The sequence below is a fragment of the Primulina tabacum genome, chromosome 11 (assembly GCF_025594145.1).
Source record: "Primulina tabacum isolate GXHZ01 chromosome 11, ASM2559414v2, whole genome shotgun sequence".
Taxonomy (NCBI): Eukaryota; Viridiplantae; Streptophyta; class Magnoliopsida; order Lamiales; family Gesneriaceae; genus Primulina; species Primulina tabacum.
In genome coordinates this window covers 1010859-1032246 of record NC_134560.1, presented here as the reverse complement: position 1 = coordinate 1032246, position 21388 = coordinate 1010859, and the positions used below count along the sequence as shown (strand labels likewise).

Here is a 21388-nt window from a genome sequence, read left to right as displayed (position 1 = left end):
ATTTTTTTTAGGTGTATGCCACTAAACCGTATGGTGTTGGTTGAAAGAAATATATCCAAATACCTTTTTTTATTATTATTTGAATGTCACAAAACGATGGCTTTACTCTGAAGTAGTTTCATGTATGCATGAATTTTAAAGATTTGAATAGAGCACCAACCATGACAAAATGTCATAGGAATTCTTGTGTGACATAAAATACGTTAGGAATGGAAGTAAGAAGCCCTTGACCTCTTCCGAGGGAAAAATGATTGACTATACTGAGTTGACGCAGAGACCTTATCAAGAATATTACTTAAAGCTGAGTGAACAGAGTTTATTAGTACATCCCGAGCTTCAGGCCCTTCTTCACTGGCAGTTAGGAAGAAAACGCTTTTAACCCGACTCCTCAATGTAGATATCTCAGCCCTCAGCAATTTCACAGGAAGGTCATCTATAGATTGTCTTAAATCAGACAAGAGATCAGGCCTGTAATCACTGCAAAGAGAGGCTTTGAAAGAGAATGTTTTCGTGTCATTGCCTTGATTCTCATTAAATTCCTCGACTTTCACCTCATCGTGGTCCATGGGAATGTGGAGACCTTCACTTGCACATGCCGCGGTTTTCTTCATTTGCTTCACTTGGCTGATGACTTCAGCTAGTAATGTGGCTTTATCCATCTGTTAACCAACAAATCTTAGAGAATTAACACCGTCTGAGCATTCGGATGTATATTTAGAATGGAAGTACTTTAATTTCTTTTGTAATTTATTGATGTCCTGGATAAACTACAAATCATTAATCCTGCGCATGTATCTCATTAAAGATTAGACACAAATTAAATGATCTCTTCTCTGTTAGTACAAGTGTTCTTCAAACAGTTCCCGAGTTTTGACAATCTCATTGTTAGCGATCAGCATAGAATTCAAAGCCGCTAACTTTGCTGTCCTAGTACAATAAGAAAGTCAAATTATAAAAGCCAAAGACTAACAAGAATCGATTTTTATTTGAGGTTAGTCAAATAAGCATCTCGTGCGTGGAGAGGGGCCAGTTTTGTCTTCGCAGTTTGAGGCAGTTAAATTTTGCGATAACGACAGGACATATCACCTAACTTAATCTATTCATAATATAACTCATTTGTGAGCTTACGTATTCTATAAACATCTCTTTCAACGTTTGTTCAACGCTGATATAACCAAAAAAAAAAAAACCCTTGTACATAAAAAGAAGAATTCAATGAATCAGGATAATACATGTTGACCTTGTGACCATATTGTAATAAAAAAAAAACTATGCATATACAAACTAGGTAATATATTTTCACCTTCTCTTCCTCAAATTTAATGACAATAGAGTATGTTGACATTTTAAGAATGACTTTATGGACAAAGATCGCAGAAGGGAAGAGAGGACGCACACACTCGATCACAGGCATCAATCTAATGCCAAGCAAAACCTTATTCGCGATGCACCAAACTCGCATATACATGAACATAAGTATTAAACAATTCCTGAGATGTGCACTGAGCATCATAAATCTCCATTTTCACAAACACGGTATTACGTTAAACGTATCAGCTCAAAATTAACTCCTAGGCCAACAAGAATGCTAACTTTTGAGTTAACTTGAGTAGAGCAGTTAAAATTGACTTAAAAGATTCTTTCTTAGATATCTTAAGCACAAACAAGCCTCGCTACCATCCATTGCTATTAACAGTCGCACAAAAAGGGGATTAAGAAATATACTAAAGCTAAAATCTCATTCATCTCATAAGACAAGTGAGGCATGTAAAACATCAAATCCAATTCACGGGTAAACTATACATGAATATCAACAAAAATGCTACAGATTTTTCAGTACCAACTAGCCAACAAGGAGATTACGAACCTTTTCATTGCTGGGTACAAGATCTCGAAGTGTTGCAAAATGTGCATTGATTCTTTCTCTCCTCCTCCTTTCTGCCTCACAATGGCTCTTCAGGGCAGCCAATGTTTTTGCGTCTGAGACCCCATTTCCTTTTCCCAATATCCCCGAGATTTTCACTAACTCATCCTTCTCACCATCCAAAACCAATGATTGTTTAACCGGCATCGAACCCGCCACAAAAATGTTTCAAATAAACTTAACGACTCGAGGTTCGATATTTATGGATTTTGATCACAATACGCCAACTCAAGCGTAATCAATACATGAAATCCAAATCTTGAATCTTTTGACAGAAAGTTACGTACGTATCTAATCCATTCAAATTGAAAGCAAATCTATTTTCTTATATGCGACCGAGGAAAATTAGACTGGGGGTATTTATATATAGGATCATGAAATATGTGGGCAAAGTAGAGGCAGGAAACTCGAAAGAAAGCGTTGCAGAACAAATCTTGAGATTGGCAACAAAAGAACACGAGTCGGAACTTAGCCCATTCACATGGTAAAGAAAGGGAAAGAATCAAGTACTTCAGCAAAAAACTTTACGTGAATTCAACAGAAAATTACAAGAAAATGATAATATATCTAATCTAATGTATCTAATCTATATCTATATAAATATATGAATTTGAATTGTGAATTTACGTAAATGACCTTATCTTCATTTAATAATAATAATTAATAAATGTTTATTTTTTTGTAAATTTACAAACTCTATTTTTAGTTTTTTTGTTTTCTATTTTTTCATCTATTAAGTAATGAAATTTAAAATAAATCTATATCTATATCTATATAAATATATGAATTTGAATTGTGAATTTACATAAATGACGTTATCTTCATTTAATAATAATAATTAATAAATGTTTATTTTTTTGTAAATTTACAAACTCTATTTTTAGTTTTTTTGTTTTCTATTTTTCATCTATTAATCTATATCCATATAAATATATGAATTTGAATTGTGAATTTACATAAATGACCTTATCTTCATTTAATAATAATAATTAATAAATGTTTATTTTTTTGTAAATTTACAAACTCTATTTTTAGTTTTTTTGTTTTCTATTTTTTCATCTATTAAGTAATGAAATTTAAAATAAATCTATATCTATATCTATATAAACATATGAATGTGAATTGTGAATTTACATAAATGACCTTAGCTTCATTTAATAATAATAATAATTAATAAATAATTTAAAATAAATCTATATCTATATAAATATATGAATGTGAATTGTGAATTTACATAAATCACCTTAGCTTCATTTAATAATAATAATAATTAATAAATGTTTATTTTTTGTAAATTTACAAACTCTATTTTTAGTTTTTTTTGTTTTCTATTTTTTCATCTATTAAGTAATGAAATTTAAAATAAATCTATATCTATATAAATATATATATATATATAAATATATGAATGTGAATTGTGAATTTACATAAATGACCTTATCTTCATTTAATAATAATAATTAATAAATGTTTATTTTTTTGTAAATTTACAAACTCTATTTTTAGTTTTTTTTGTTTTCTATTTTTTCATCTATTAAGTAATGAAATTTAAAATAAATCTATATCTATATAAATATATGAATGTGAATTGTGAATTTACATAATGACCTTATCTTCATTTAATAATAATAATTAATAAATGTTTATTTTTTTGTAAATTTACAAACTCTATTTTTAGTTTTTTTTGTTTTCTATTTTTTCATCTGTTAAGTAATGAAATTTAAAATAAATCTATATCTATATAAATATATGAATGTGAATTGTGAATTTACATAAATGACCTTAGCTTCATTTAATCATAATAATTAATAAATGTTTATTTTTTTGTAAATTTACAAACTCTATTTTTAGTTTTTTTTGTTTTCTATTTTTTCATCTATTAAGTAATGAAATTTAAAATAAACTGAAGAAAAATGAATTTTAGTCTTTTCCAATCTATTAATTAATGAAATGAAATAAACTGAAGAGGTTAATAATTAATACATGTTTATTTTTTTGTGAATTTACACACTCCATTTTTTATTTTTTTTCTATCTTTTTCATCTATTAATTAATGAAATTTAAAATAAATTGAAGAAAAATGAATTTTAGTCTTTTCCAATCTGTTAATTAATGAATTAAAATAAACTGAAGAGGAATGAAATTTAGTCTTTTCTGTTGTAATGAAATTTGCACTCTATTTTTTAAATTTTACGATAAAACTCATACGATACAGCTAATACGAAAATCACAACTAACGAGTTGAATTCGATTAAAGAAAATGAACAAGTATATGATGTTATGATGTGATGTTTTGACACGTTATGTTATTTTATGACATGTTTACGCTTATACTAAGATCATGAAATGTATGTTTAGTACAATATTTTTCATTGTTGAATGTTATGTATATGTATTCGTTATTAAGTTACATGTGTTGAGTCTTTAAACTCACTAAGTGTGATTGATACAGGTGAGCATATTGATCAGGAGATCGAATGTGCCGAAAACTGAGTAAGGGGGCTGGATGTGCTCACGCTAACCCGAGAACCTTATTTTTTCTGCACGTTTTCATCTTTTAATTAATGAAATCTAAACTAAATTGAAGAAAAATAAAATTAGCATTATTTTTTGTGATGAAATTTGCAATCCATTTTTTTTAAAAAAAATTATATCTATAATAAAATTCATTTTATTATCTATCTATTATTATTATTACTTATTACTTACTACTATAAATATATGATTTTGAATTGTGATTTTACATCTGTCCTTATCTTCATTAAATAATGTATTCATTAATACATATCGTTTTGTTTGTTTTCTTTTCATCTATTAATTAATGGAATCTAAACTAAATTGAAACAAAATAAATTTAGCATCAACATTCATTCTTCAATAATATATGTTTCTTTTTTGTTTTTTTCATATAGAAGAAAAATGAAATTTAACCTTCATTTTTTGTGATGAAATTTGCACTCCATTTTTTATTTATTTTTTGTTTTCCATGTTTTTCATTGATTAACTAATGGAATTTAAAATAAATTGAAGAGAAATGAATTTTAGCCTTCATTTTTTGTGATGAAATTTGTACTCCATTTAAAAAAAACATATCTTTAATGAAATTCGAAACGATATTATTAATAAATATTTTTTTGTTTATTTTCTATCAGCTATTAATGACTTCTAAAATAAATTGAAGAAAAATGAAATTTAGCCACCATTTTTTGGAATAAAATTTAAATTTATCTTTCATTTTATGAAATGAAATTTACACTCTATTTTTTTTAAAATATATATATATATATATCTTTAATGAAATTTAAATTAAATAAAAGAATAATGAAATTTGCATTTTTGTTTGATTTCTATTTTTTATTAATTAAGGAATTTTAAATAAATTGAATAAAAATGAAATGTACACTATTGTTCAAAATTTTATAGTTCTCCAATTTTTAATAGGTTTTATGTAAAACAGTTTCATTGTTAAATAGTCTTTGAGAAGGGCTGACCCAGTTATTTCAGAAGTGAAAAATAATTTTTTTTTCACGATTCAAGTCGGATATGACATGTTTCACAAAAGTTACTCGTGAAACAATCTATAATTTAACATCTATAGGAGTTTCTGTGTCAATTTTATTTTTAACTTATATAAATTAACATCTATGAATAACGTAAATAATAATAATTAATATACTTCTCTTCGCTTGTTTGTTTTTTTCATCTATTATTTAACATATTCTAAAATAAATTGAAAAAAAATAAAATTTAGCCACCAGTTTTTAGAATGAAATTTAAATTAAGCCTTCGTTTTTTGGAATGAAATTTATACATCATTTTCTTTTAAAAAATAATATATTTAATAAAATTTAAAATAATAATAATAAATACATATTTTATTGTTTTTTTTCCCCCAACTATCAATTAATTCTAAATAAAATTGAACAAAATGAAATTTAGCCACCATTTTTTGAAATGAAATTTATACTTTATTTGTTTTAAAAAATATATCTTTAATATAATTTAAAATGAATAAAAAAATAATAAAATTTACAATATATTTTCACAGAATGAATTATATCTTTATTTTAAAAATAATTATTTTTGTTTGATTTCTCTTTTTTTTTATTTATTAATTTTATAATTCTCCAATTTTTGAATTGGTCTTATGTGAGTCGGTCTCATGGATATATCTTTCACATGGGCCAACCGATCAATTTTTAGAGTGAAAAACAATGATTTTTCATGATCATGGTAGGATATGAGACATGTTCCCATGAAACAGCCTCGTAGAAGTTTGTATGCAATTTTTATTTTAAACTTGAGTAAATTAACATCCATTAATACGTAAATAATACACGACTAATAAATTTGAAAATTATAATAAAATTGTGTGAATTTACATATATGTCCTTATTTTCATTAAATAATATTAATAAATACATGTCTATTTTTGTTTGTTTTCAGGTATTAATGAATTTTATAATAATTGAAGAAAAATGAAATTTTATTTTTGGAATGAAATTTACAGTTTTTTTTAAAAAATTATATCTTTAATGAAATTTAAAATAAGCGACACAATGTCAGCAGCTTAACTCACGAAAAATTCATAGGAGTTCACTCATTCCAATACTACCTTCACTCTTACACGCTTAACTTAACAAAACTGAATGATAGTGAAAGATTTATCTTTTAGTTCGAATGTTGCTTAATCTTTATGTCAAAAGTTATATTTGTTAACCACGATGCAATATTTATTTCTTATAATTGTGATTTACCGTGCAAAGCCCTATACTAAGCAAATGGTGAACATAATGAGGATTGAATTGACGTGGCTGTCAATTTGCCAAATTGTAAAACCCTATGCATGACAAACACAAATAATTGTTTGGTACAATAAGAAAACACTTCAAAATAATCAAAATGAGTTTAAATTAATTTTATGTGTAATAATTACTCTTATATACATCAAATGGATAGAAAAAGATAAATAAAAATGAATTCAAATTGTTTTTATGTAAAAAAAATTACCAATACACAAACCAAGTTTTAGATCACACTAAAAAAAAGGTGATCATTACTTTATTTCTTTATGTTACAGGTATAGAATAACAATCACAATTGAAGATGAGAATGAGATGGCAAGAATAACATTTTTTGGAAAAGTTGCAGCATCTTTTGTTGGATGTTCTATTGAAGATTTCATTCAAATTTATGACAAAGTATAAGATAAAACAAACAAATGATTTTATATCTACATAAATATTGCATCTAACAATAAAAAATTTCAATGCAGAATTTACCAAATAACTCATGTAAAGATTCGCTAAATCAACCAAGCTCCAAGCTCCACACATTCTTGTTCAAGTTGGATAATTTAGTGGAAAAACGTGATGAAGTGTTAAAAATTATGGCAGAAGCTATTGAGATACATGATAATTATCCAACAACAAATGTCAATATCAAGAAACGGAGATCTCGGAAAATTATCAAGCCAACTAAACAAAGCAGTGTACCACCAAAGGTAGAAAAATCAAATGAAATAAACATCAACAAAAACATGAAGATCCATGAAGACGAAGATGAAATAGAGATTCGAGATGAAGAACCAATTGCTGAGTACAAAAAAATAGATAAGAAGATAAAAACCGACATACACAAAAAGATTTCAAGAGATCTTCAAATCAAAAACAAGAAAATGTGATGATTTCATTTGTAACCAAATAATTAATTATTTATCTATTAAAAGTTATTCTTATTTCAAAAATAATTTAAACATATTTAAGTAAAATTATTATATACAAATTATCGCTATTTCTCAACGTGCAACGCACGTGCATTTATCTAGTACTATTATAAATATATGAGTTTGAATTGTGAGCTTACTATTTTACCCTTTCATTTATTTACAATTTGTTATGTTTACGAGGTTCTTTAAGTAATTTTATATGGTAATTTAATATGATCATTAATAGTCTACTTAATTCAATCAATATAATTATTAATTTGATTTTACTTTTAAATTTAATTTAATTTACATATTTAAAAAAATAATAATATTACATCTATTTTACCTTTATAAATATATGATTTTCATTTGTAAACTTACTATTTCACCATTTTATTTGTTTTATAAATTGTCATGTTCATGAGTTTCTTTAAATTATTTTCTACGTTAGTTTAATAGGATTATTATTTTATCATTTTGTTTGTTTTATAATCTGTCATGTTCATGAGGTTCTTTAAATTATTTTCTACATTAGTTTAATATGATTATTAATAGAGTACTTAGTTAAGGTATTTATTATTTCAATTTTACTTTTAAATTTAAATTTAATTAGACATCAAATTCATAGAAAAGTACTATAATAAACTTAAATTATTCATTGACATCAAATTCATAGAAAACTACTATAATAATCTAATACTATTATAAATATATGAGTTTGAATTGTGAGCTTACTATTTTATCCTTTCATTTATTTACAATTTGTTATGTTTATGAGGTTCTTTAAGTAATTTTCTATGTTAATTTAATATGATCATTAGTAGTCTACTTAATTCAATCAATATAATTATTAATTTGATTTTACTTTTAAATTTAATTTAATTTACATATTTAAAAATAATAATAATATTACATCTATTTTACTTTTATAAATATATGATTTTCATTTGTAAACTTACTATTTTACCATTTTATTTGTTTTATAAATTGTCATGTTCATAAGATTCTTTAAATTATTTTCTACGTTAGTTTAATAGGATTATTATTTTATTATTTTGTTTAATAATGTTATAAATTAAAAATTTGTTAATATTCCGAATATTAAGGTAATAATGGGAAGACGAATGTAGATGAGTGATGTTGAATAAAATTAAATTATTAATAAAATTAAAATCATATAAAACATATTTTTCTCAGTTAAAATAGATATATTTTTAAACTACTTATGTATCAACATAGATACATAATTGAGAGAAAAAGTTTGTATGTAAGTGATTTCAATACAAATACAAATATTTAAGTATTTAATCAATTTCGATATATGATGCTAAAAAAATATCCTTAAATAATATATTATCTATTAATAATATCTATTAAATATATGACTTTCAATTGTGAGCTTACTATTTTACCAATTTTTTGTTTTACAATATTCATCATATTCATGATGTTATTTAAGTCATTTTTTATATTAGTATAAAATGGATCATTAATAGTGTACTTAACTAAATCAAAATAATTATTATTTAATTTAATTTTAATTTCTTAAATTTATACATTGCAGTCAAATTTATGAAAATCTCTATCATATTAATGATAGATAATAATGGGAAGACGAAGGGAGATGAGACTGATTGAATAAAAATAAATTATTAATAAATATTAAGTTCATATAAAAATTCTTTCTCCCATTTAGAATAGAGATATTTTCAGACTCTTTATGTGTCAATTGAGATACTTGATTGAGAGAAATGTTTGTATGTAACTGATTTCAAACACTATTTTTATGTCATTTGGTCAATTTTTTATATATGCTGCTAAATAAATATTACTAAATAATATGATTCATTTGTCATTTAGTGTTCTTGCAATGAGATGAGTTTTTTTACCCTAGAGTTAACATGTTTTATTGTTATATGTCATTTGTGTTGATTATGTTGTATGAATATCATATAAAATGTCAATATTTCTAAGAAAATAAAATCATTTTCAAAAAGAAAAAGTTCTTCATCCAGAAAAAGAAACACATGAAAAACAAAGTGTACACAATTCTCATTCTATTTATAATGGTATGAGAATAATTCTAAAGCTTTGTGGACACAATAGATCAATTTTGTGAATTTTTAGTAAATTGAGACATTGAGCCAATTGCACTTTATTTTATCCAATATCATCTCGATATATTCCGAGGTGGTTAAGAGGTTGTTTTTGTCTTTTTTTTAGTCAAAGTGACTAATCAGCTAATTCATAAGATATAAAATGGTAGTATTGAAAACTTCTCGCCAAATACATTCACTTAGCCAAATAGTGAAATGTAAATAAAATTCTACAACATTTCATCAAATTAATTTTGACTATCATAAAATGCTTATGAAATCTAAACAGTTGTATTATTAGATGAGATATTGAATAAAATAAATACTTTTATATATATTTGAATGATATTTATTATCTCATTTGCATCTTAATTATGTTATTCATGTTTCTTCTCAAAATTTTTAAAATACAATAATTAATTTTGTATGTCGTTCCACAAGATATAAAATATTATAAACAAAATGTAAACTCGATAGAAGAACATTTGTTTTGTTTCAATGAATAATATAATTTTATGTTCTAGACACAACAAATGAGAATGAAACTATACTATCCCCATGATATGATGAACGCAATAATCATTCCAAAGCTTCTAAAAAAATAACTAACGAGATGATTTTCCTGAATTGCGTCAAATTAAACGAGGAAATAATTCTAATATAATAATTTGAGTAGCTATATTAACCGAGTAGCTATATATAAACAGTTCTAATTTATTAACCTTGTAGCTATATGTTAATAATATTGATATTAAATATATAAAATTGATATTACAAATATCACGATGTTTGAAGAAATTACAACATCATTCATTGATTATGTTGTTGAAGGATATATAGCTTATACGTATTTTTAATCACAAGTGAAAACCTATCACGACTAAAAGAATTTTTTCTTAGGAGTTACAGTTGATTATTGTCATAAACTGAAAAATCATTCAAAAAATAATAATAAATAGTCGAAATATAAGATTACCGGATAAAAATAATGTAGAAAACTGAAAAAATGTCGTGATAGAGAAGCAAACTACAAGCATGTCAAATCTTCGATGAGGATTCTAAATAACATAATAAGTTAAAGATGATCATATACTTGTTGAGTATACCAAAATAGTTATACGCATATTATAAAAACTACGACAAACAGTTGTTGAGTTGTCAAAATCAACCAAGAAGCATATTGAAAAATGTGCCATGTGGATAAGACAACTTTTCTGATTCATATACCGTCTATGATCATGATTTTTAATTTTTGTGGTTTGATTTATTTCAATTGATAAATACTACTATCCATATATTAATTCATTTAAATATTATCAAAATTTTATTCATATATTTCAGCAGTTTAGTTGTTCACGTGCAATGCACTGTGCACTTTTCTAGTATAATATAAATAGACAAAACAGAAGAAAAGTCAACTGGGTCTGCACTTTTTTTTTTTTTTTTGAGTAATGTAAAGGTACAAAATTTGTACATTAATTTTTATAACATAAAAATTCAATCTATCAAAATATAAGGAAAAATCAATTCCAGTAACAAAATTTCAGGAAATAATTATTGTAAATATCATTGTACATTTAACATTGTTATTATTATTTTTATCAGGGGAACATTAGCTTCGGTAGTCCAGCACCAATAATTCTAAATGCATCAAAATAGAAAAAAAAAAGTAGGTAACATTTTTAATTTCTTATCTTTATTTTAATGAATAGATTAATATAATAAATACAGAAATTAAGTTGAAAATAATATATTTTCATTTGTATATTACGAATAAAATATTCATAATCTAGATTCCATGCCAAATAGCAATATATTAAGAATCAATTTATAGAGTAGATGTTAATATATTTTAAAATATAATTTTATTAATTAATTCAATGAAAACAATAGTATGAGAGAAGGTTAAAATACGTGAATATATACTTTTAAGAAAAATAAAAAATTAGATGTAAACATTAGATTTAAAAATTGATTTTTTAAATAAAACAAAAAAAAAACACTTGCTTTTGGATAAATGAATTTGAAATATATGAATTTCGATTATATTTTTATCGTTAAAACAATAGATGAATTCTTAAATCCTATATCTTGTCTATTTACACATTAATAACACATATTAGAATGAATTTCAAATGTCTATATTATTGACAGAACTCGAAATTCATCATCATTAAAATGAAAGACCATATAAATATAAATGATTATATTTGAAGTTTATGATCTTGGTTCTCTGAAATTACAAAAAATAAAAGTAATATTCTTCCTTGCATCATCGTTAATAAATAAATATACATCGATTACAACTTAACCTGATTACTAAAAACCGAAAAATAATTAGTTGTTTTCTGACCTAAAATATATTAGTATTTAGTAGCCTCAAAATGGCTACCAATCAAACTATTTTATTGGGCCGACCAAAAACTAATAGGTTTGAAGATATTTTGAAACTCTGAATTCTGACTTTGGCATTTCCATGTCCGTATTCATTTCACCCAGACCTAACGACCATAACCACAAAAAAAATTGAGCAGATATTTTATAAGACGATATCACGAATCTTTATCTGTGAGACGAGTCAGTCCTACCGACATTAACAATAAAAAATAATACTTTTAGCATAAAAAGTATTAATTTTTCATGGATGACTCAAGTAAGAGATTTGTCTCACAAAATACGACCGGTGAGACCGTCTCACACGAGTTTTTGCCAACAAAATATACTTCCACATACAAAGGCACGAATGATTAGTATTATTACTCCAATATATATATATATATATATATATATATATATATATATGTAACGCCCAAGATTCGACGACTGTCCTCACTGTACCAAGACGAGTCTTTCCAGCGTGCTTATGTCCTCACTCACACGCACCCCGGAAAACTTCCCAGGAGGTCACCCATCCCAAAATTGCCCCAAGTCAAGCACGCTTAACTTTGGAGTTTTTATGTGATGAGCTATCGAAAAAAAGATGCACCTTCGAGATATGAGTAGTACAAATCAAATCTTTTAAGCCCTCTTCAACTGTACAGTCCATTACATTGAACAGTCTCGGAATCCCTCTCATTCCCGTGTGGGTCGGTTCATTCATGTTCCCTCTACCTAGAAGCCTGCCAGGAGCCGCTCATTGTCCGTGCAACTGATGGCACCGGCGATCACCCCCCGCCCTCTTCGGCCCCGGGCCTCACATGCCCACCAGCTTCCGCTTGGTTCGTCCCCGAACCACACCGTACTAAGAGAGGTCGGCGCTGATACCAACTATAACGCCCAAGATTCGACGACTGTCCTCACTGTACCAAGACGAGTCTTTCCAGCGTGCTTATGTCCTCACTTCACACGCACCCCGGAAAACTTCCCAGGAGGTCACCCATCCCAAAATTGCCCCAAGTCAAGCACGCTTAACTTTGGAGTTCTTATGTGATGAGCTACCGAAAAGAAGATGCACCTTCGTGATATGAGTAGTACAAATCAAATCTTTTAAGCCCTCTTCAACTGTACAGTCCATTACATTGAACAGTCTCGGAATCCCTCTCATTCCCGTGTGGGTCGGTTCATTCATGTTCCCTCCACCTAGAAGCCTGCCAGGAGCCGCTCATTGTCCGTGCAACTGATGGCACCGGCGATCACCCCCCGCCGGCACAAAATATAAAAAGGCATATCCTAATGTCATATTTTACCCGGATAAAACTCATGCCATAAAATATGATTACTATGTAACATGTGATTTTTGTATTCCATGTGAATTCAATATATACGGATAAAAATTTGTGTGAGATGATCTCACATGTCATATTTTGTGAGACGGATATCTTATTTAGGTCATCTATTAAAAAAATATTATTTTCTATGCTAAGAGTATTACTTTTTATTGTGAATATCGGTATGGTTGACCCGTCTCACAGATAAAGATTCATGAGATTATCTCACAAGATAACTACTCATATACAATTTACATGTATCTTGAGTATATTTGAATTATTAATATTTGAATTATTAATCGACTATAAGTTTTCTAATTTCACATCCATCAAAATATAAAAAAGTTATATTTTTTGGGGGAAAATATCAATTTTAATTATGTTTATATTGAATCAATTTAGTCATGTAATTAATTTTAGTCATTTTTTTTCAAAATCATGTTAATGAAGGACAAATATCTTTGTTAAAATTTATAATTACGTTATTAAACACACGTGTATATCTCGAAGAAATTTGTTTAACTATATACTTATAAAAAAAAACAATAAAATTGATCATTTAATTACATTATTTTGTGGAGAATGATTAAAATGCAGACTAAAAATGTTACATTTCATTACTTACAAGACTAAAACTTGCGTTTTTCCATTTTCTCTCTAAAAAAAAAGTTTGTTAGTGTTGTTCAAATGTCACGAAATATTTAATCAAACTAATCATCTTATCGTATATTTATATCAAGGAAAGATAAATTATTCACAATTCAGGCCTAAAATTTTGAGCTCATTATAACCAATATGCATGATTTGGAAGTCCAAAAAATTGAAATTCAGGCCTAAATTTTTAAAATCATTTTCGATAAAACTCAATTATACACACCTTTTAATAATAAACTTTACTTATAAAACCTTCTAGATTTAAGTATATTTGTAATTATTTTATAATAAAATTTTCAGAAAGAATTGAGTCCAGATCTCTACATATATTAAAAGCGTGTGTTATATTTTTAAATGAGCTTTCGCTTTTCTTATATATATTTAGAATAAATTCGTTTGAACATCGTAGCCGCTAATTACTGTTAATTTAATTTATTACCGGCCAAAACATATTACATTGACAAACAATTCCCCTACCTACGAGTTCTGATCCAAAACCCTAAGTCATGTACCGCTGCAAAAAATGCCGTCGAATTGTTGCTTCAGAAGAATATATTGTTTCCCATGAGCTCGGAGTGGGGCAAAAGAGATTCAAATGGAAAAAGAGGAGTGACGAACTATATATGGAACCGCCTTGAAATGGATGCAATCGGGTTAATTAAAAGTAGCATCTCACTAACTTCGGAGCTACACATGGCGTCATTTTCTTCTCATAAAAATTCTAATGTAGCTATTATTTTGCCACTGACAGTTGAAGAGAACTCGGCTGGCATGCAATGCAATTGCGGAACATGGATTAATCATGCATTTCAGCTCCACAAAACTCATACAACCTTTGTTTTGATTGTGAGGGAGCGCGTGTGTTTTGGAGAGGGATTCCAGATGTCTTATGGTTTTCCTAAAAAGATGGGTTATTTAAGGAGAGAGATTGCATATATATTTTGGTTTCCCGCAAAAGATGGGTCCAAATAAAATTTTCAACCACTGGAGACCAAACTTTGAACCATAACCTCACGTATATAACTGCCAAAAGAAATATAAACCGACCTCCCCACAAAACACAAAGCAGAACCATCTGTAGAGCTAGAGTCGAGAAAACTTGAGAAAGATACGAGAACTAAAAATGGCAAGCCTAACACAAGTTGCACTCCTTTTCGCTGGGGCTCTATGCTTGATGTGTCCTCCCTGGCATCGCCCACTCCACAGTCCCTCAATTCTTTGTTGAAGGAAAGGTCTATTGTGAAGTCTGTCGAGCCAATTTCATCAATAAACTCAGCGAGCCTATGGCAGGTACATTGAATTATATGATTCTAGGAAACACAATGTGCGGCAGACCTAGCGTGAAACTTGCATCATCTAAAAAATACGCAAAATATCTTAAAAAGTGTCAATTGAGGTGGACGATCGAACTTGCACCCAACGGGATTTCACTTGTTACAACTGACATTAACCAACCATCTCTAGGACAATACTGGATTAATTTCCATAAGCTTCTTGATGTTCTTACTGCTTACATGGTTCTAGGAATAATGATGTTCTAGGTACCATGCATGCATCTCAAAAGAAGATCCAAAAATCATGAACTCAGGAACACCTAAAAAAAACATTTGAGATTACCCATGTTTATCTTTTTGCAAGGACAACACATATATGAGCAGGATTAATGTCATGTTGTTTTCATCACTTCAGGGGCAAAGGTTCGATTGGAATGCAGAGGAGAGGAAGCAGGTAATCTAACATACAGCGTGGAGGGAGAAACCAATGGCATGGGACTCTATCGGCTGCCAGTCGAGGGTGATCATGATGAAGAACTATGCGAAATAACATTGGTGAAGAGCAGCAGGCCTGATTGTGATGATCTCCCAGATGAAGGATGGGCACAAAAACCAGCATCAAGAGTCACACTCACCACTCATAATGGTATTCAAGGCGACACCCGCAACGCGAACCCCCTTGGCTTCGTCAAAAAAGTGGCACTGCCACAATGCTCTGAGCTCTTCAAGGAGTTAGATATTGATCAAGACTCGTAGATCAAGGCACACAAATTTGCATCCTTCATAAATTTTTGAAATTTTGATTCTGAATAAATTTTGCTGTTACTTGGGTTGATGTTTATTGGAAGGCTTCAACATAAGTACTCATTTTTTTTATGTTTATGGAAATTGATGGTTTAGTGATCGTGAAGGATGATACTACAGTTTTAGACTGAGAGAGACATGTAAGTGTAGACTATGTAGTGTGCAATGAATAAAGTTTACTCTTTCCAGTACTTATTTGTAATCAAGGAATGTGCGGCGAATTTTTCTTCTTTCAATTTTCAAAAGTCAGAAAATTTTGTTTCGGACCATTTTGAATTTAATGTGAATTTAACAGTGAACTCATTGAATTTAATGTGAATTTAATGTATTTGCCAAGTCTTAGTGTTTTTGAGTAATTTAATTATCGAACATTGTCCATGTTTACGCTCTGAGCGTGACAACACTTGTCTCGAATTTAATGGTTCTTCAGAAAAGCACATTAATTTGGAAGGGTGAGTGCATTAGGTAGATATGCTCTATAAATGCATGCATACGCGCAGCCATAAAAAATAATGTCTTCTCTTCTTTACGATCCATTTCTAATCTCGGTAATCACCTAATTTGTGAGAACCGGAAATTTTTTTTAAAATCTTGTCATTCATATTTGCTTTACTTCAAGGAAACTTTAAGAGCTAGGGATTTTGGATTCTTCTATGGTAAATATATTGGAGATTTTTTTTATCGAAAATCTTAATATCAAGATAATAATATTTATACTAAGTCAATCATATTTTCGAAAATTTCTAAGGAGTATAGCAAGATGGGAATATATCATAAAAGATCTAGAGGATTGATACATGAATATTGCATACAATTTTCAAAAATCCTACTATTCTATGTTTAATTATTGTAATGGATATATACATTGTTAACTGGAAAGAAATAATCAATTTTGCTCAAAATCATTGGACATATCCACCCCATATTTTCAAACCAAATTAAAGGCAATGGACTAAGGAATGAATCTTACACTTTGGTAGCTAAATAACTCAATTATGGGATAAGATTTTGAAGCCAAAAAACGTGAAATTTAGGGGCCAATTTGGACATGATTTAGCCACCATATTTAGCTTTGATCCCTTCCCTTCACCTTATAAATACACCATCAATCCTAGCATTCTCTACACCTAAATCTCGAAAATCCCTTGCTGCAAATTTCGAATTTCCACCAGCTTCTCCGTTGCCAAAAATCTGCTAAAAAATCGTCCCAAAGTGAGACTAGAAATCGAGCCGAAGTGCTGCCCGAACGAGGAGCAAGAAGCGGTCTAATCCACGAAGCCGTGCACCTACGTTTTTAGCATTCCAATAAATTGTAAGTGGGCTTGTTTTAAAGTTTAAGTTTCGTTACGCATGTTTCTTCGTTTTTTTAAATACGGTCGAGTACACCTTCTTCTCCTACTCTTTTTCTTGTGTTGGTTGTCATTATGCATGTTGTTATATTGTATTCGATACGGCCTCCACTTGCTGAGTATTTCTCAAAATACTCACACCCTAACAACCATTTCTCAGATAAACCCGAGGAAGAACTCGAGGAATAGGAGTCGGACAAGTTTGTGGCTTGTGAAATTCGAGATTCAAGATTATAGCTTAAGTTAAGATTATTATTATAATTCATTTTTTAACGCTTCCGAACTACTATTTCATTTGGATTGTAAAGAAAATTGTTATTTCGTTTGAATTGTAATATAAACTGGTTTTGGTTTACACTGTGCTACGAGGTTGGTTGTTTATGTGATTGTTAAACATCAGTGTCAATCCTGAGTTTCGGGGCGTGACATCATTCATCTTCGCACAAGCCATTGTTCCTCCTTCAAGAACATTCAATTATGTCGACCTAAGGCCCATTTGGAGAAAACAGGGCATAATACTTAACGAACTATCGATTGTTAGACATCGCTACAAACTCATTTACCCTATGTACGTTTCTAAGACTCAACTCCAAATGCTTTCATTTTAGGACTCCGGATGTGGCGCCAGAGTTCAGCCTCCACCACGAGATGTGTCTGGCAGCCCGGTCAAAAAAAAAATGCGATCCTCGCATTAATTGGTAGCGACGGAAATTCGATCTTAGACGATTTTGATGGTTTCGTGGCTTGGCAAACAAATACGGCCAACAAGGATGTCCTAGTCCTAAATTTGCTTCTAAATGAAAACTTGATGTTGTCTGATAGCACGGGGAAATATGTTTGGCAGAGTTTTGATCATCCAACCGACACTCTCTCGTTGGGACATGCTTTAAGAGACGTCCCTACAAGACTGTTGAGCCGGCTGTCGGAAGCCCAACCTTCGAATGGGCCTCACATTTGCGATGGAGGCTAGGCAGTGGGCTATATATTACCAATCCAAGCATGACCAAAGCCCTTACTTTATTACAAGTTTGATGTGTGTGTGGGTGGCAAAGGTTATTTGGCTTTCCTTGGCTTCTATATATAGTGCACGGGACTCTGGCGCTTTCGAGCTCGGGTTACAATCTGAGCAACTCCGGTAGCTTTGGAATGGTTACGCTTTCCCGGCCAAAGTTCAACAGCAAATAGTCGATGTTAAGAGTCGATATATATAGATGAAAACTGAAGGACGTACACTTACGATGAAAACGTGACCGAATGGGGTTGGGAGGCATGGGAAGTGACACATGTGCTGTTTGATAGAAACAATGGGCAAGCGAGCGAGCGTCGATCACTTGGTGTTTGTGACAATGATCAATGTGTTGCGTGCCGGAAGCCTCATGAAGGATCGTTAGGATGGAGCGACGCAGGTGTGCCGCGTGTTTTGCCACCCTGCAAGGACGGCTCAAATGTGGAAGGTGTTGAACATTACAGCAGTGTTTACAACGACGGGAATGGGCCCATGACTCTGGCTCAGTGTAGAAATAAATGTAGCAAGGATTGCAAATGCTTCGGGTTCTTCTATAGGGTCGAGTCATCCAATTGCCTGTTGGTGCCGGCTCTTGGAACTTTTAACCCTGCGCATGTTGGATACATATGTGTAAGTACATAAATTAAGTTCTGTCGGTTTGGTATGATTCTTAATTCTCAAGTCAAGAGATTATAACTTACTTCCGCACAAATTCTTTACCTAGACCAAATACAACAACTAGAGCAAAGTATCGCACAAAATCAAAAACTTGTAGCCAAGAAAATTGATGCAACTTAGTAGGGCATCGAAGTGGGGTTTGAACTTTAAATAATTGAAAAACCAACACAATGAATATGTATGGTGGGGTTCTCCAACTCAGAGTAATTGGAGAAGAGCGCTGGACCCAATCACTTAGGAGTGGCGACAACTCTTCCCGTACGAGAATTAAAGCATTTGTTCGAAAGCCCCCATGTGATTAGCAACATTAGGGGAATTTAATTCTTTGCTATTCAGAGCATTATATATATAATACAGCCTCATTTGTGTATTTATTCATCAACCCACGACAGCTTGCTTGACAGGGATCGAGGAATTTACAGTGTTTGCGTAACAAAACTCAAAATTAAGAATGAACCACAACTTTAAATTAGTGCTACGTTTTCTGAGTACAGAATTCTTTGTATGAATTATCAATTACAATTAGGAGAGAAATGGAGTAAATTCGAAATTTACGCGTTGTTATTATATTTTTTTATATTCTCTAAATAATAATAGGTAAGGTGTGCCAACCATCAATTAATTAAATTATAAAATGGGTGTAACATTGATAAAGATGTAATTTTGTCTGATATAATAACGACATGAACCGACTAATATATCGTATCATTTGTTCGATAAAATCACGAAGCATAAAATAAATATTAAAAAAACCGATTACTTTGACGGTGAGATGAGGAGGAATTGTACCGACAATTAATAGATGTCGTGTGATTCAAAAGATAACAGATTTATCCATATGATAATTTTTGTGGGATTCTTAAAGTTAATAATAGAAAGTAAACCACTAAGTCAAGTTTTGATTAAAGTTTTGAACCGACAAAAATTTTAGTGTTTAAGCCAATCGATTTTTTTTTTACTTGATATCGACTCTAAAAATTATAGTATAATAATATTAATAATAATAATAACTAGCAGTATAATTAAACTCGAGTTTGGTAAAAAAATTACAAAAAAAACACCTGAAAGTCATTTAGGTTTTTCATGAGAATATCTTACACATCTTTATTGATGTGACGAGCTTACTCATATTTACAATAATAAGAAATATTTTTAGCATAAAAATTAGTAGTTTTTCATTTATGACCCAAATAAGTTCTTTGTCTGAAAAAATTGACTCATGAGATCGTCTTATAAAAGTTTTTGTGTTGTTATCATACATAATTTATGATTAAAAAAATTTCAAAATAAACTTATAATTTAAATAATGATAAAGATCTAACATATTATAGACGTCAATATTAATTTTAAAAACTGTAATTTTTATGACATTGAGACTGCGGTCTAATGTAATATACTGTGATTATCATGCATGCTACTTTGCTTATTCAATAGTACTCAACTTGATGACTGCAAGTTGGTACGTATACGTACTAATTAATTAAGTGTCGGGAAATATATAGTGGCATGTGAGGAGCATCAACTATAATAGTTATTATTATCATATGATTTGATTGAGTTAATTAATCACAATAGAAATCAATTTAAAATTTTATTTAAGATGATTCCATAATTAGTTGAAATTTCAAAATTAAAAATAATTTAATAAACATCTTGTTTACAACCATCAAATAATAAACATGCTCACACAATTACTTAAATAAAATTATTAAATACAAGCATTCCTTATTTCCAGGACACGTCCTGGTATACTTATAAATATATACTAGGATAAATACTACCAAATAATTTCAAGTGTGGCTAATTCCAGAAGTATAACTTATAGTCTCATAATGATTTGGGGTATCTGTCATTTTCTATACATAAATGACAATAACAACCCCTCTTTGGAGTGAGTAAATGTTCCATATAGAACAATCATAAAAAATATAATATGTATCTATAAAATGATATATGATATGTATCAGATTAATTGTGCATCAATTGAGCATGTATAAAATCAATCGAATCGCTATTAAATCATCAAAGCTTGAGCAGGCACGCCGACCTCGGTCAACTATACGAGAGTATTCATATGATATCGTCGGCAAAACATCATCAAATCTTAAACCCCAATCAATCAATCATAGAGACCATGAATATATATCTTTACGGGCCACGTAATATCAAACACCGTATTGTATTCACAA

At 29.3% G+C, this 21388-nt stretch overlaps 2 protein-coding genes and 1 pseudogene across 2 annotated transcripts; 2 read left to right on the top strand and 1 right to left on the bottom strand.

The window, feature by feature from the left end:
* Nucleotides 1-107: 107 nt before the first annotated feature.
* LOC142518845 (transcription factor bHLH30-like) lies at nt 108-2435 on the bottom strand. Its single transcript, XM_075621672.1, has 2 exons — nt 1868-2435; nt 108-659 (listed from the first exon to the last, which is right to left on the bottom strand). The coding sequence occupies exons 1-2, from the start codon at nt 2069-2071 to the stop codon at nt 204-206; spliced, it is 660 nt and encodes a 219-aa protein (XP_075477787.1). The 5' UTR covers nt 2072-2435; the 3' UTR covers nt 108-203.
* A 6006-nt stretch (nt 2436-8441) lies between these two features.
* Nucleotides 8442-19163, top strand: LOC142518361 (EP1-like glycoprotein 3; annotated as a pseudogene).
* On the top strand, nt 15197-16357 carry LOC142518933 (olee1-like protein). The gene is given in 3 exon segments (XM_075621792.1): nt 15197-15268; nt 15270-15378; nt 15778-16357. Coding segments are annotated over 3 exon segments (507 nt in total). The 5' UTR covers nt 15197-15211; the 3' UTR covers nt 16119-16357.
* Nucleotides 19164-21388: the final 2225 nt, after the last annotated feature.

What these genes read in the sequence shown, in the direction of transcription:
- LOC142518845 (XM_075621672.1), bottom strand. Translation starts at nt 2,071, where the DNA reads ATGCCGGTTAAACAATCATTGGTTTTGGATGGTGAGAAGGATGAGTTA. An exon ending in TTGTACCCAGCAATGAAAAG is followed by an intron (nt 660 to 1,867) that starts GTTCGTAATCTC and finishes GTTGGTTAACAG; the next exon opens with ATGGATAAAGCCACATTACT.